Source organism: Aricia agestis, chromosome Z (assembly GCF_905147365.1).
Source record: "Aricia agestis chromosome Z, ilAriAges1.1, whole genome shotgun sequence".
In the NCBI taxonomy this organism is placed as follows: Eukaryota; Metazoa; Arthropoda; class Insecta; order Lepidoptera; family Lycaenidae; genus Aricia; species Aricia agestis.
This window is the reverse complement of record NC_056428.1, coordinates 14,601,137-14,618,530: the sequence shown is the minus strand read 5'-3', so window position 1 is coordinate 14,618,530 and position 17,394 is coordinate 14,601,137. Positions and strand designations below refer to the sequence as shown.

Here is a 17,394-nt window from a genome sequence, read left to right as displayed (position 1 = left end):
TAGATCCCTGATAATATGGTTTACTAATAGAGCTATGTTGATACTTATATTGATATTACACTCATTTTATGTTGTGACTATAATATAAAGATAGAAAGTTCTCTACTGGATAGAAAAGACCAACTTTAGTTTATATTGTGTAGTTCAGTTAAAATTTACATTACTACTTACGTTCTTATAAATTACTAGAGTAGACTATTATTATTAGTAGAGACACTATATTATACTTACTTTAATATATATATTTTATATCAGATAACATCACTATGACTCATTATTGCACAAAAAAGCAAATGTTTGGAATATAAGAAAAAGAAAATAAAATTAAATAAAAAAAATATTTATTAATAGATAATATTATGATATTATGACACAGGTTGTACAGGACTGGCAAAAATAAAGTAAAAAAATCAAAATGTAAAAATTATACTAATACATAATATTACAAAATATAATACAAAAAATGCAATATCATAATAATTTTAATCAAAAGATAATAAAAAGTTGGTTTTCCTGCTTATTTAATAATTCATTGCATGAGTTCTGTGTAATTTATTTTATATAAACAATTATTGTGATAATTTTAGGTAACACCAAAATATTATGTGCTTTACTGATGTCCAGTTGCTGATATTTAGTAATAGGTTTATCTATTCAATAGATTATAGCAAACGGATTCGGACCAATCAATAATACTATTGAATAGATAAAACCTTAGAAACCAACCTTAGTATTACTTATTAAAGTTAAATAACCTATGACATGACATATTTTCACGATTACTAGCGTAAACAGAACTAACGAATAGGCCGTCTCAGAAGAGATCTCGATACGTTTGACGTAGTACCCATCATTATGAAACAATATGTTAAAAGTGACACTCCCGGCCAACTCGCGTATATTCGCCCGTTTGTTTGAAGTCGAGGTACTCCTTAGTTCCGTCTACTCTGTTACTAGTCTAGGCCGCGCGCACAACTTGATCGCATGGCGTATTTGCGCATTCGCCTTCCATTTTCGACAAATTACCTTAAAGTTACGCGCAACATATACCTTATATTACGAGATTAGAGTGACACTTTCTAGTATAAATCTCTAACATTTCTAATGTCCAAGTTAAGACAGAATGTAACTTTAGCCTACCATCTTACTGAATTCATAAACTGTAGACATGTGTAACATGTGACTTCACAATCTCAAAAACTATGTGCCTAAACATCTATACACCATCAGAGAAACAAAGAAACATAAGCGTATTTCACTTAAAAATTAAAAAATAAATAATTTACACTACAAATTGGATTTAAAATCGACTTTACCGTCGTATATTGAGAAGAACTTTTCCTCGCCGCATTGGCAATTGTCGCTAAACGCGCACTTTTCTCTTGCCGCACACTTTCTCACCGAACCACTACCACTAGCGCCTAAGTCCAACGTCAGTCCTAGCGGCTTAACACTGTCTACTCTTAGAGCAATTTCATTGTCTCGATTATCATGGCGACTTTGAATCTCATCAACCACATTGGCTTTATCAAACTGAGTTTCGTGCTGCTCTTGTAAAGCACGACTGATCTCGTTCAAATGTTGGAGAGCGTGAGATTCTTTGTCTTGTCCGTCGCCATGGCAACCGGGATTTACTGCTCCTTCCTCTGGGACTCCTGTCATACAAAATCCATGGCGTCGTGTGCCTTCGTCGAGTACTTTCCGAAGGACCGCCTCTTGATCACGCGCTCGAGCAGTTTCTTGATTTCGCTCACGATGAACACGCTCGATGTCAAGCACACGAGGAATATGAGATCTGAAAGGAACAGTTATGTTTTCGTTGGAGTTTTTTTTAAGCTGTTGCATAGCTTTTATCGCGGGCTTCGAGCGCGGCGACCGAATCAAGGTCCACTCCGACCGGCACAGCGGCGCGGAGTTGCCAGACTTCGGCACGGTGTTTGTGTAAGTGCGACCATGCGAATTACAAGGGTCAATTTATATTAGCGCAGAGTCGAAGTGCATCGAAGCGAAGTATCAAAACCGAACATAGCAAATCCAACCTTAACTCAAAAGCGTTAACATTACATCTGAGAATTCTAAAAGGCGCGCACGCGTCTGGCGCATCCACGCGACTTCGCGCGCATGCAATGCCAACACTGATTGGTCTCGCAGAAGTAATGTGTGCGTTACGTTCTGGAGTTAAGGTTGAATTTTCTGTGTTCAGTTTTTGGGAATTCGCTTCGCTGCGCTTCGACTCTGCCCTATTATAAATTTACCCTTATTGCATAAGTTGATAAAAATGCTATGGGATAGCTTTACCGTGGCTGTTCCCGAATACATGGGTGAGGCCGCCAATTTTTGCTGATTTGGTAATATTTTTTCTCCGCCCTCGGTATTTTAAAATTATTGTATTTATCTTATGATATTATAAGGTTGAAACCAAATCCGTAAGTGTTTCAACCTTATAATATCATGAGTGATACTCGCGTAAGCTTAAGAAATCAATAAGTGTTTAAATCTTATGTTCGAAAACTGATTCTAACGAAAAAAATAAAGCACTCAAGAATGCATTAGAATTGACAACATTTCAAATATTTTTTGTACTTGTTTTATGACGAAATAAAAAAGTAGGGGTTAAATTAGGGGACCCATATTTTTTTATTTTTGAAAATGTGATCATTTTCATTTATAAAACTTGGTTTTTAATTCTGATCTGATTGTTCAACCGTACCAATGACGTCATTGGTACGGTTGAACAACAAAATATTTTTTTGCACGTCTTAACTGATTTCTTAAAAAAAAACTGTCAGTACTGTCCACAGATTTTAGAAGTAAGAGATATGTTATAGAGCGTGTCACATGTCGCCAAATCCTGCCCATATGGGCACCAATTGTCAGTCGTATGTCAATCACTCCACGGCTTATGGCGCCTCTACAAGATGGCCCAGCGCTGGCCCATCGAATGGCGGTGTGGCGCCTCTATAAGATGGCCCAGCGCTGGCCCATCAAATGGCGCATGCAGTGGCTATAGCTAGGGAATGCAATCCTGCAAGATAATTTCAATCCCGGTTTTTGTGGGATTGAACCATCACAATCAATTAACAATTGGATATTAGTCTGTAATGATAGTTGTAAGAATGTTTAATAAATAAATAAATAAAAAAATCCCGCTGGATCCCGGTATTTGCGGGATCCCGCAGGGTGGACTTAAACTTTTAAAATAAATCGCTATAAAGACTATACTAATCAGCGTTGCCAGACGTCCCGATTTTGGCGGGACGTCCCCATTTTTTCATCAAAATTAAATGTCCCGTGCGGGACAGGCGCAGTCCCGCTTTTCGGGAAAAGCCCGAACGTAGGTACGTGCAGCGTGCTGAGAAAGAAAGGTGCGTAATGAAGATAAAAGTACGGGAGGTAGAGTTGTGGATTTTCTTTGGCTACTTTAGCTATCTTTTGTCACGTAAACGTTATTCTAACGCAAATAAAAAGGTAAAAATTAAAAAAAAAAACTTTTGATTTTATACTTTTTCTTTGCGGTCCGTCTACGGCTAGCCTAAATTGCGACAGAATTAGCGTCCCGTAATGCTAGAATAAACAACTAGCGACTTCGCGAATGTAGCGAAGCGAACGCGCGATAGTATCGCTACAAAACGATAGTAGGCTTACGGCCCTATGATTGGCATAGTATGGCATAGTATAGCATAATAGACTGAAGAATCCCGCTTTTTTTCTCAAAAAGTTTCAAAGTCCCGACTTGGCACAAAAAAAATCTGGCAACGCTGATACTAATTGATAGAAACCATTTTATTCTTAGAAACTCAAATAAACTCGGTCACTTTTTTTACAAGGGCTTATTAATACCTACTTCATACCTTAGATATAAAAAAAACTAAACATTTTATGTTATAATAATAGTTAAAAAACTAAAAAACACGCCTATTTATTTTCATCTATTATTAAAATTATTTATTTTTTCGAAATATAGAGAAAGTTGTGCTAAAAGATTACGTTACATTTATAGGTACAGCCCAAGCTTATAAAATTATGTTAAAAAAGTTAAGGTATTAGTTGTGTCTGCCAAACGGCACAACGACACAAGACGACATTCGACACAAGGTAGCCACTAGCCAGCAGCTGAAAAAGTTGGCTCAGCCTCCACGCTGGTTGATACAATCATTGTCATTTAAAGTGAATTATTATAGGTGAACTGAATGTAAATTGTTTAGTGGGCTGCCTGTAGCCAGTTCACGCCCCCCGCGCGCAGAGCACGTATGAATCACGCTTCTTTGTAATCCCGCCAGTCCCACGGGATCCCGCTAAATTTTCGACCGGGATTAGTCCCGCAAAATACATGCGGGATCCCGGTATGTCGGGATCCCGGTATCCCGGCATATTGCATTCCCTAGCTATAGCTATACAATGGTCGCAACGTCTCTACATGATGGCCGTGTTCAGTTGTGACTTTTGATCTAAACGTCGTTCAAGATGGACGTGGAAGCATTAGCCGCTGCGGCAATATCTGTACAGCACATACCATCATTTCATTAATGTGCACACTGCACAATGTGAGTACACACTCAAACATAGATACACATCTATGTTTGTTATTATACATACTATACTGTCGCAGACGGAGTCGCGGGCAACAGCTAGTATAATAATATGTATGGACAATCTATGGTCAATATATTTATACAGCACGTACAATTTTCAATTTTGTAACTTCACTAGCTGACCCGGCAAACGTTGGTTTACCACATAAATTATTTCTAATAGGCAATAGAAATAATATAAAAATGAGATAGAAACCCATTCTCAGAATTCTAACGAATGCACATACAAAATTATGAGACGACGTACTCGTCATTTTGAATGAAATTCAAGTAAATTGACATACGACGTCCTCACTCACCTTCCTCGACCGCTCGCTGGGCATTGATATACAAACCCAAGATGCACAGTTGCGAACAAAAGTAAGACTCAAAACTGTCGCCAAATACTCGTCTTTACTATAATAGGTACTTGTAATCAAACTATAAACAGTTTTTTTTACAAAGGTGTCTACAAAAAGCAATAAATTTTTATGACCGAACTTCGCCGGTAGGACAAGGCATGGTGGTGAGACGTATTTTTCATTTATATATTTTTTAATTCAATGAAATAATTAGGTTGTAAGAGTTAATTAAATTTTGTTCTAAACACAAATCACAATTCACAATACAAAGATACTTAGGTTTCACAACTTTCATCTAAGAGTTTATGTTAAATAAATAAATATGTATATGTTTTGCGTATGATATAAATATGTATAAATGAACGAAACAAATATTTATTAGATAAACTGTTATTTTTTTCAAATATTACAATTAAACTTAAAACTTAAATCTATAATTATTTTTTAAAAGTCATGGTCATAATTATATGTAACACTTATATGTAATGTGTATCTTGGGTTTTTTGTATATCAATGTCGCTGGGTCCCTTTGATGTGCGGCCGAAAAACCGACACCGCCGCCATCCCACAACCATCGCTGGCGCCATAAGCCATCCTACGCCACTACGTCCTCCCCACGCTGGGCCATCGTGATGGCCAACTACGCTGGCCCATCTTGTAAGGCGATACACTGCCGCCACCCCACAACCATCGCTGGCGCCATAAGCCATCCTGCGCCACTACGTCCTCCCCACGCTGGGCCATCGCGATGGCCAACTACGATGGCCCATCTTGAAGAGGAGCCATTACACGTTTTCACTACGCCGTAAATTGTGAACAAAATGCTGACTTGTGCTATAATTACGTACAAAAATTGCAGCGATACTGTGAATTTCAAAAATAGCGGGATCACCTATCACAGCCAACTGTAATTTATATGACTTTTTAATTTAAATATTAATAATTCTTCACGAAAAATGTTCCGTGAACTATCAATCTAAGGCACTAGTGATGTGGTGTGATGCAGATTTTGGTATCGATATTTTTATCGACACTTTTTATGCGGTTGCGTTATTATCTACACTAATATTATAAAGCTGAAGAGTTTCTATGTTTGAACGCGCTAATCTCAGGAACTACTAGTCCGATTTGAAATTTTGAAGTATCCTTTCAGAGTTAGATAGCTCATAGCCAAGAAACAGAGGAAAATGTGGAAAAAACGGGGAAAATTATTTGAAAGGGCACGCACCATCCAACAATTTTTATGTTGTTTGGCATAAATAAGAAGTAGACCACATGAAGGATCATAGGCTATTTTTGTGGGCTAATTTGTCTTTGAAATTCCTAATTTACGGGGGTGAAGCCGCGCGGAAGGTCTAAATTTATTATAAATATGCGGAAGTTTTATTTTATAGTCGAAAGAAGTGGTGCTTTAATGCTTACTCATATAATAACTCACAATAATTATTAGTGCATCTTTGAAGAATGATTTGTATCACTTTCTTCGCTTTTAGTCCTATTTCAGTTTTCCCAGAAACGCAAAATTCAAAGAGAAATGTATGAAAAAAATCGGCCAAGTGCGAGTTGGTTTCGCGCACGAAAGGTTTCTTTTTGTTTTAGTACGAATCCTTAATTATTTAGTTTATTTTAATTTTATTATTAACTGTTAAAGTATAAATACAATGGAGTATTTTGTACTTTTCAAGTGCCTACCTAGTTACCTGTTGCCATTAATGATATCGAGCAAACAATAGCAAAAAAATCACGTTTGTTGTGTGGGATAAAAATTAAATATTTAATTTAATATGTTTTAGTATCTGTTATTATAGCGGTAACAGACATACACAATCTGTGAAAATTTCAGAAGTGTAGCGGTTATTGAGATATACAGCCAAGGCAGACAATAAGACATCGAAGTCTTAGGAGGAATAGGGTCCCTTTTTTTTCCTTCATAAAGATATTCAAAAAATAACAAGCGGGGGATGTTACTACATTGCTATAGAAGCCAAAACTGTGCCTAGTTTATTGTCTGTCTGTCTGTCTGTACGTTTGTTCCAGCATCACACGAAAACTACTGATCCGTTTTAAATGCGGTTTTCGCAGATATATTTGTCTTTTTCATCTGGTTATATAATATTATGAATGTTTGTTTATCTATTGCCTAGTTACGATTTTGCCAAACAGCTGATTATTCATCTAAGTAATCATGGATGATTTCAACCCCTTTCGGCCTTTAAGTTGTTTTTGTTAGACTGTAATATTAATTATTTATCACTTTCATTCTTTTAATAGTATTTAAATACCTACCAAAATACATCCATATCGTCGTAATAATAATTAATCGACACCGTAGATAGACCGGACATCTCTAGACCGTGTACCGTTGACACTATGCTGACAATATAGTGTCATTGAAGTCGGTGACATAGGTTTCCATATAAACGGCGCTACATAACACTTCTCCTTATTTTCCTGTTCTGAGGTACTGTCACTGACTTTGTGGTACTTTACTTTGAGGTTATTGAATTAATTGTTATTGTGTTTAGATCTGCATTATTTTCGTTCCTACAAGCAAAGGTATTCTGCCGTACCAATGACGTCACAAGTGAATTTTTCGATTTATTTTTTTTCTCGGAAATTAATGATTAAAAAAATCTGTAATTTTTTTAGGACTTCGGAAATAAAAACAAAGAAATGGTATTTTTTTATTTTTGATGATTAATTAAATGAAATGTTGTCAATTATTTCGGTTCAAATCATAGTCTAAAAATATATTTACAATTAAACATAAGAAAAGGTAAGAAAATAGCTTAAAATATGTCATCCACCGTGGAAGAGGTGCACTTCTACTGTCGCTGTAACAGTAAGTATGAAAGATTTGAAGATGAATATTTATATAAATGGCTATCACCTCACCTAATTTTTATAGTATTTTAAGATAACTTTCTTAATAAACTTTTTAAAATGAAATGAATCGTTAGAAACTTCAATTCTACGCCACTTTTTAAACGTCACCAATAATACCCATATATTATTATCGTTAAGTGTTAGGGAAGGTAAAATAGGGAGGTGGCTGAGTTTTTACGTACTTTATGGAAAATCTCGTAATATCTGCCATTTTTCGACAGTTCACATTTGAACCTCAGACGGGCTGTGTACACAGTTTTTTAACGGAAGTGTTTTTGTGACACAAATGTAAGTATTACTGTTTCACATAAAACTATCAATGCATCATGTGAATCGTAAAAAACTACGTCGCGACATCGTCACATGCCACGATACACGGCATGACGTCGCGTCGTAGAAACTCACGATGCGTGATATTCAAAATTCAAAGAAATTAACTGCGACAATTCACCCTGCATTATATCGGGGGCATTGTGCCGTGTATCGTGGCACGTTACGATGTCGCGAAGTAGTTTTTTACGATGCTCATCGTAGATTCCCACGACGCGACGTCGCATCATGAAACGACGCCGCATCGTGGTACGACACGACGTCGTATCGTGTTTATGTGTCCCGGGCCTTCGCCGCTAGAATTTATGTAAGACGGTTGCTAGAACGGAACGGGCGAGGAAAACAAAAATGAAGCATCAGACATCAGATTAACTGTCTCCTTTACATGCGTACGTCAATATTGCAAGCTTTTCAAACCCCACACTTTTGTAGCATCGAAGAAATTATTCATAGGCAGTTGACGGACCTACGTCATTTGGTCGGATTATGTCAGCTTAATGTAAGTCGTAATCTGTCTGGGTTTGACAATTTCAAATCTGCCTACGAATTGATTTGGACGAGCTGGGCATTTGCCTAGAAAGGCAAAATATGAGGGGCGGCAAAATTGACTTATTCCAATCTTGCAACCTAGACATTAGCCATCCACTACCTAAGTTTAAGAAATAATACCTTCCAACCACAGAAATGGATCTAGTTAGAACCGCCATGTCGCTCCAATTTGTATGAACACGAGCGTGTCACTTTTTTCATACCTACTGTGACGTCACAAGAGTTTAGTGATGGGAATACCCGTACGCGCGGAATCGATTCAAAGGAATCGCCGCGCCCGGCGCCCCGCCTCGTTTGCCACTTGCCACACAGATATCTGGTTTAATATCTCTATGGTTTGCCAGTACGACTTTAGTCTTTGGAGCGAGAGGTCGTGCTTGCGCATCCCGTCTGCTTGGTTGTTTATAGTTTAAGTTCGTCACTCTTCAAGTAAGTTTACCTGATTGGAATAAGTACTAAGTATCTAAATTTTTTATAGCAGAAAGTAGTAAAAAATAAGGAATGAAGCGTCAGTTTATGTTGGTATATTATACATGTTACATATACATATATAGGAAAACAAAACTCTTAAGAGGAAAGAGAGACGGCTACTGGCTACTTTAGTATTGATAAGTGCATTTGTTGAATAAAATATAATAGTGAATTATTACAACTCGAGACTGACGGCGACCATAGTTTGTGAGACTGGATAGCGATGGACGTTGCCATGGTGCCATATTTATTTAGTCATTTCAATGAAATAATAATATGGGTGAAATACTTTATATGGCAAAACAAAGTTTGCAGGACAGCTAGTAATAATATATTATATTATTCTAAACTAAATCACTCAGAAACATAAATACATAATATTACATAAAGTATAATTACCGAGTCACAAAATATCCCAAAGCGAACATTATCATTCCTCTGTTTCATGTCTGTTTCGAAAATCGATTAATTAGAATCGAGAATATGTACAACACTATTTGCTTCATTTGACAGAAAAATGAGAATATTGACTGTACCTCGAAACTAAGCGAGGAATGAAAGTATCGATTGTTTTATTTCCATTGCGCGCTCAATAGCGGACAAACAGAACGGGCTCTATAATTTTCTAACTAAAGCGGCAATGTATTATGAATCATGCGGTACACACGCAGTTACGTAGATTTCATGGTAAAAACTACAACCACCCACGATTAACATTAAATAATTGATTTTAAAATAAAGGATTGATTATTAAATAAGAAATGATTTAATAGTAAAATTACTTACCGATGAGAAGAAACATATCCACTATTTAGAGCAACGTTTCTAGTCGAATTTCCACAGACCAATACGGCACAATTAGACATTTTTAGAATTCCGATTGACGTCCGATTCCGATTACGGTGGAGCGCAGACTAAAGAACAGACTTTCGAAAGATTGACATTGTACAACGTTTGGTAACGCGATGGCACGCGAAGTACATACCCATGGCGGTTCTAACTAGATCCATTTCTGTGCTTCCAACTTTACTTTAGGTTGGATTGTAGAAATGTTCAAGTGTTATACTTAAATATTCCCCCATTCCCAACAAAACAAGCTTATGACTTTTATGGTTTTCTGTATGTAAAGGGTGGTGAAAATGATATTTGCCTGGAGCGGCTAAATAGCTAGATGGAGCCCTGCAGACTAGTGACGTACCATGTCCGGTTAGCGCTTCAGTCTGGAATATCCTCTGTAGCGGCGGGAAGTAGATCACCAGCATCTGACCCACCAGACTCAGAGTCACCGCTATCAGGAACATTCTGGAAATTGATATTTTTTTTGTAAATTGTTGTTTGCTTTGAGGAGTTTAATTTAGGGTTTATACGTTAAATATAATAATATAAGTATTATAAGACCAGACAAAAAATAATCTTATGGGCGCGTAGCAAATAGCAATAAAACGGAACCCTTTTAGATCCGTCATGACTGTCTGTCTGTCTTTCCGTCCGTATATTACAGCTACTTATCTCAGAAACTATAAAATATATATTGTTGCTTTATGATGACACGGAACCTTGTACGAGAGTCGGTCTCGCATTCGGCCTATTTTTATGTCTTAGCTGATATTATTAAAAGCTTAAACATAAAAAGTAAATGATTTATTATTGAGTACACGCCCTTACGGGCGCACGCACACACTTACGCATGTACGCACGCAGTACTACAAAACATATTTACAATTTAATAAAATATTTAATACTCACTTGTTAGAAAACAGGCCTATCTGGAAGACAGACTTTGTCTGCGAGCGACAGGACAGCGCGTTGAACATGTCGAATAGTACGAAGCATGTGAATGTCATCGTCGTGTCACGAGGAGTGATCTTGTTGTCCGACATCTGTAGACAGAGACGGATATATTGAGAAGAGATACAGATATAATATGTTAACGACACAACAATTCATTGAACATGTCGTAAAAAAAATATTCTGAGAAGATAGACAGATATACAAATCTGCTAGCAGCATAAGAGCTTCCAGCATGATTTTGGATACAGACAGCAGCAGCTCGCAGCGACTTCATGAGACGTGGTGGAGGTGTCGCCCTGTGTGTCCCGTGCCCGCCCGGTGTGGCGGACAGCAGCAGCCCGCGCGAGATGATGCGGTGCGAGGTGTCACCCTCTCGCTCGCACACAGTCTGTCTCGCTCACTTCCCTGTTAAAGACCCACAGCGTGCCGGCGATGATGATGGCGGCGGACAGCAGTAGCCCGCGCGAGATGATGCGGCGCGAGGTGTCGCCCTCTCGCTCGCACTCAGTCTGTCTCGCTCACCTCCCTGTTGAAGACCCAGAGCGTGCCGGCGATGATGATGGCGGCGGACAGCAGCACGGACAGCAGTAGCCCGCGCGAGATGATGCGGCGCGAGGTGTCGCGCGGCCGCCGCTGCAGCACCGAGTGGTCCACTGGCTCTACGCCGAGAGACTGCGCCGGGGGACCTGAAAGAGACAAAGATATTGTGAAATTCGTACAATGAACTTATTGTTTGTCTCGTTCACTCGTGCAGAAGATATTGCTAAGATATCGCATTCCTATCGAATATCCAATGAGATAACAAGTGCTTACAAAAATTAAAAATCACCATAAGTGACATGTCTTCTTTTCACGAAGAAGTTAGAAGACACCCATTATTAATTCACAACATCGTCCACATATCATCTTGTATGTTTAAAAAATAATAACTTATAGACATAATAGGCTAGATGACTATTTTTTTTTTCTTATTGGTAATTGAAAGACCCTTAAAAATAGAAACATCGCTGAAAGAATGACTCTGATAGCTTAAAAATTCGCCAAGATATGACAATTCAAACATCTCAAAAAATAGACCTGCCCGAAACGCTCCATACAAAGTGCTACGAAAGACTGACGTCACTCTTTCGTAGTTTGTACGCATCGGGAGACAACTTTGTTCGAAGGGTATATTAAATATTGCGTTTATGAAAGTGGTTTCATAACAAAAGTTGCTTTTAATTGCATAAGTTATCGATTGGTATACAAATATTAAGAAATTTAATTGAAAAAAAACTTTGAAGGCGCATAACAAAAAAAATAAAAATGCAATCGAGCTGTAATTTTGGGAACACTTATTTTTCACCGTGATTTCTTTATTTTATTAACAAAATTCGCTAATCTTTGACCTTGTCATCGTCCCTATTATCTCTATACTCTACAATAATATACAGCTTACTCACCGTCCATAATAATATTGATCCACAATATCTGCATGGCATTAAGCGGGTTGGGTATGCCCATGAGTGTAGCGAGTGCGATCAGCGATAACGCCGCGATGGATGTCGATAGCTGGAAGCGAACGAAGTTGCGGATATTGTAGAATATGCACTTGCCCTCCTCGATTGCCGAACTGAAATAATATTCAAAAGTTTATGTCAAGTAAATCCATGGATCCATGGGAAGAAAGTATTTAAAAATGTATGTGAAGTTGCCATTCTTTTTTATACGATAAAAATAAATCACGCACACGCAAAGTATACGTACTTACGTGCGTGAGTACGAAAGTAATTGCAACAGCTACGTTTTATGGGAAACTTGTGAAACTGGTCGAGTAGGTAATCTTTATATATAAAACTCAAAGGTGACTGACTGACATGGTGATCTATCAACGCACAGCCGATCGGGCTGAAATTTGGCATGCATGTATATGTTATGACGTAGGCATCCGCTAAGAAAGGATTTTGATAAATTCTACCCCCAAGGGGTTAAAATAGGGGATGAAAGTTTGTATATAATAATACTTCTTAACGCAAGCGAAGCCGCGGGCAAAAGCTCGTTTGTCTATATTATACGAGAAAAACGTAATACGGCTGTGACCAGCGACCACATAACCCAATAGACGCGTAATGTTTTGATTTCTCTTAACAAATTATTGTGTCAATGTGCTGAGGTAAGCGACGCGGGGGGAGAGGTAAGAAATGCATTACGACTGGCTAATTCAAATTCACGGCATGTCATAAATCAGAACTAGTGATGGGAAGTACGAGAAGCGCTTGTCAAAAGAAATAAAAAAAAACCAGTACATATTTATTTTAATTAAAGTATAGAATGAAGAAAAGACTTTTATTAATTGTGGCAAGCTTCTAAAAATATACAAAAACGTCTTCGGATTATATTAAAAAAGTACCTATACTTACCTAAGTATATTTCAAAATATACTTTTTTTACAAATTATATATATACTTTTTTTAAACTTTTAAAGGGCAAAAATTCTGTAATATTATATGATTTTTGCGAGACTTTTATCGTTTACGCAGCACAATAGGAAAAATCACCCGATTTTGAAACATTCTTCATTGGTGCTCCGCTCCTATTGGTCTTAGCGTGATAATATAATATAGGCTACATAGGATATATAATAAAGCCTTCCTTGATTAATACTGAGAAAACATTTAAATCGGTCCAGTAGTTTCTGAGATCAGCGCGTTCAAACAACAAACAAACACTTCAGCTTTATATTTATTATTAGTATAGATTATTTGACTTGCTAATTCCGCCACATGATTTCTAAGTCACAATAAAATTGATGGAAATTTATTTCTAAAAATAGTTGTTCGCCAATAAAACTGTTTGAAGTTTTAGTGACTAAAAATCTTTACTTGGTTACTTTCTTTACGCTTTCATGATAACTTCGCAACGCCGACAAAAAACAACGCTTTGTGATGGGTAGATAGTAGTAGTACTAGTAGATGGATGGTTTATCCATATTTCTCTTACTAAAATTGGCAAAAACGTTTGTCCTCGATGATACGCGGGAATCTTTAAAAGTTTGAAGTCGATATTATACTGATTCGTTATGTCTATTGTGGTAGTAATGTAAGCCATACACGTTACGCAGGTAGACCGGAATGTGTGAGGGAATATACCTGTGCAGTTTTTTGGACCTGCGCAGGCGACCAGGTCCCACACACATACCGGTATACCTGTGCAGGCATACCTGCGTGCTGTACAGGTGGATCTCTCCCGTCCCCGGTAGACCGTAGCGTGTAAGGCTTACTTATGGTAAATAAAACACAGTTATTCTTTTATAATATACCTATTATATTATAAAATAATGACAAAACCCAACTGCGTAAAAACATTCAATTTTTTTCATAAACATTTTTTCTGTTACATTACAATTTACTTTAAAATTACAATTACTTAAGTACAGCAATAAATAAAACAAAATTCAGGAATCGTTTTTTACTGTCTCGGCAAACGTTGCTTTGCCATAATATTATATTTACGATAGTATTATTATTTTAATTAAGTGACTAACGGCCGTTCCCAATATATGATCTATCTCTGGTTTTGCCCTACTAGAGATATGAATAGCTCACATTAGACATTAGAGACATATATTTTATGTCAATTGTGAGCTATTCCTATCTCTAGTAGGGCAAAACCAGAGATAGATCAAATATTGGGAACGGCCGTAAATAGGTAAGTATGTCACCATGGCAACGTTGATCGCTATCCCGTCGCACAAACTTAATGGTCGCCGTCAGTCTCAGGTTATAATAATTTACTATTTATTCAACAAATGCACTTATCAATATATAAAGTACCCAGAGTACCCAGTAGCCGATTCTCAAACCAACTGAATATGCATAATATAATTTATATATATATATATATATATATATATATATATATATATATATATATATATATATATATATATATATATATATATATATATATATATATATATATATATATTCATAGCTGGGCACCGTTAATCAAATAGTTAACTTCGTTAATCGGTTAAAAAAAATGTTAGCTTCGTTAAACGTTAAAGCGTTACACTGCGGACGAATTAGCGCAAGTTAACGTTAATCGTTAATCCGTTAATATGTGTAATATGGCCTTGTTGTAACTTATATCATTGCGTTACTGTACATACAAAACCTGTTGGTTTAAGGTTTTGGAAGTTAACTGGTTAGGGACAAAACAAAATACTTCTATAATTATTGTATTCTAGGTAGAAATTACAATACAATAATTATTATAGATATAGTTTATTGTTATTATAAATCATTTGCATGTTGATAAAGAAGAGTGCAGTATAATTTAGTTAGGTAACTAAATTATACTGCACTCTTCTTTATCAACATGCAAAATATGATTTATAATAACAATAAACAAATCACTCTTTCTATAAGTATCGGCGCTGAGTAATGAAATGATAAAACGAAACAAATATCTTCTCACTCGCATGCGCCTGAAAATGTATATCTAGTATTATTTTTGTTTCGTCTGAACCGTCGTGTGCGGTAAATAGTAGGCATTGGATTAACGATTAACGGACTTCTGCATATTAACGGAAGTTAACCAGTCCGTTAATATTTTTAAAAGTTAATCCGTTAATCAAAATGTTAACTTCGTTAATTTTTAATTAATGGATTAACGAGTTAATGCCCAGCTATGTAACAAAAACAAGTGATAATATTTTAGGGTGTGTACGTGTTCCTTGTAGAGAGTTCACTGTGAAAGTAGCAGCTCTGAAAGACGATTTTTTTTTCTTTTCTATGAGCAAGGGCAAGTGTCACGAGTTTCCCCATACAAAAGAAAAAAAAATTAGGTCTTTCAGCGCTGCTACTTTTACAGTGAACTCTCAACAAGGAACACGTACAAACCCTGTGTCGAGAAAATTGAATGCCGAAATCACCTACTTCGGAACTTCTGTAATAGGCTAAAAATTTACAAACTGATACGAAATATCCCATCAAAGACACAAATTTGACCCAAAGCGTGATCATGATGAAGTTATTAGAAAATTATTAGAAAACTTTGGCCGGGTGATAAAAAGAAGACCCAACACTGCAAGTGCTAACCTAGTAAAAGACATTTTATATAAAAAAAAATTTAGCTTCCTTTCTTCTATCAAACATGGCCAAGAAAATTAAAAACAAGCAATAAGAGATTTAGAATTACAAGAAGGAATTAAAGTAAAGCCTTGCGGGCTATTTATAGATACAGACTTGCCATTTTTAGGAGCAACGCCCGATGGAATTTGCGATGAAAAAACTATTTTAGAAATTAAATGTCCCATCACAGCATATAACATTGGAGTAGACGCTGCTATAACACAACAAAAAGTTACATTTTGGAAAATAGAGAAACAGGGCAAATTAAATATAGACAAAAATCACTCCTGGTTTTATAAGGTGCAAGGGCAGCTCCATATTTCAGGTTACGAATATTGCCTTATTATTATTGATAGGCATGTAATGGTCTTCATTTGAGTCACTATCAATTATCAATATTAGATTGCAAAGTATGCATAGAAATGTGAATTTTGAATTGAGGCCATCTTGCTTTTCACCTACTAGTTCTATGTCAGTTAAAGCACATCCAAGAGGACCATGATGAGAAATTTCTTGCAACCTCTTATAAAAATATGAAACACTTATTCTTCTTCCGACATCAGGTTTCTTCTGAGGAAGTGCAGTTTCAACAATAAGCTTTTCAGCATCACATTCAGCCTCCAAACTACATAGTCCAGTGTCATGGGTACTTTTTTCTTCCAGCCTGTAAGTAAGTTTATACTTTGAGACATCGACATTTAACAACAGTTTAAAAACTGGATCACCACAAAATTTCATAAATTAAAATGATTAACTTTTCGATTATTGGGAAATAGGAATTAGGATAAAATTATACAGAACTCAATATTTAAAAAAGCCTTTTGCTCGTTTGCCTTCTAATTTCATTAAAAAGGTATACTAAAAATTTTATTAGGCTAATACGCTGCACTCCGCAGTATGGGTGGGTCGTTATGTGATTTTTAACCGACGAAACAAGTTGTACGACGCGGGCGCCCGGTAACGGTGTGACGTCATATCACAATTTCGCCGCGCGGGCCCCATACAATAAACGTGATTTTTTTCTCTATCTCAATAACTGCAACAGGTAGGCACTTGAAATTTTCATCAAGGCCTTAATTATATATGTACTTTAATAATTAATAATAATATTATATTATGTTACTAAACTTTTCGATTATTGGGAAATGGGAATTAGGATAAAATTATACAGAACTCAATATTTAAAAAAGCCTTTTGCTCGTTTGCCTTCTAATTTCATTAAAAAGGTATACTAAAAAATTTATTAGGCTAATACGCTGCACTCCGCAGCAGTAGGGGTGGGTCGTTATGTGATTTTTAACCGACGAAACAAGTTGTAAC

General features: G+C 36.5%; 1 protein-coding gene across 3 annotated transcripts in view; it reads right to left on the bottom strand.

The window, feature by feature from the left end:
- Nucleotides 1-1,291: 1,291 nt before the first annotated feature.
- The window catches only part of LOC121738477 (calcium-transporting ATPase type 2C member 1), a 54,874-nt gene continuing 38,771 nt past the window's right edge, over nt 1,292-17,394 (bottom strand). For all 3 annotated transcript variants that reach the window (XM_042130545.1, XM_042130544.1, XM_042130546.1), the window contains exons 15-19: nt 12,403-12,572; nt 11,483-11,646; nt 10,916-11,049; nt 10,368-10,471; nt 1,292-1,795 (exon numbers count right to left, since the gene is read on the bottom strand). In XM_042130545.1, the coding sequence (XP_041986479.1) occupies nt 1,659-1,795; nt 10,368-10,471; nt 10,916-11,049; nt 11,483-11,646; nt 12,403-12,572 (709 nt within the window). In that variant the 3' untranslated portion in view covers nt 1,292-1,658. The remainder of the gene's footprint in view (nt 1,796-10,367; nt 10,472-10,915; nt 11,050-11,482; nt 11,647-12,402; nt 12,573-17,394) is intronic.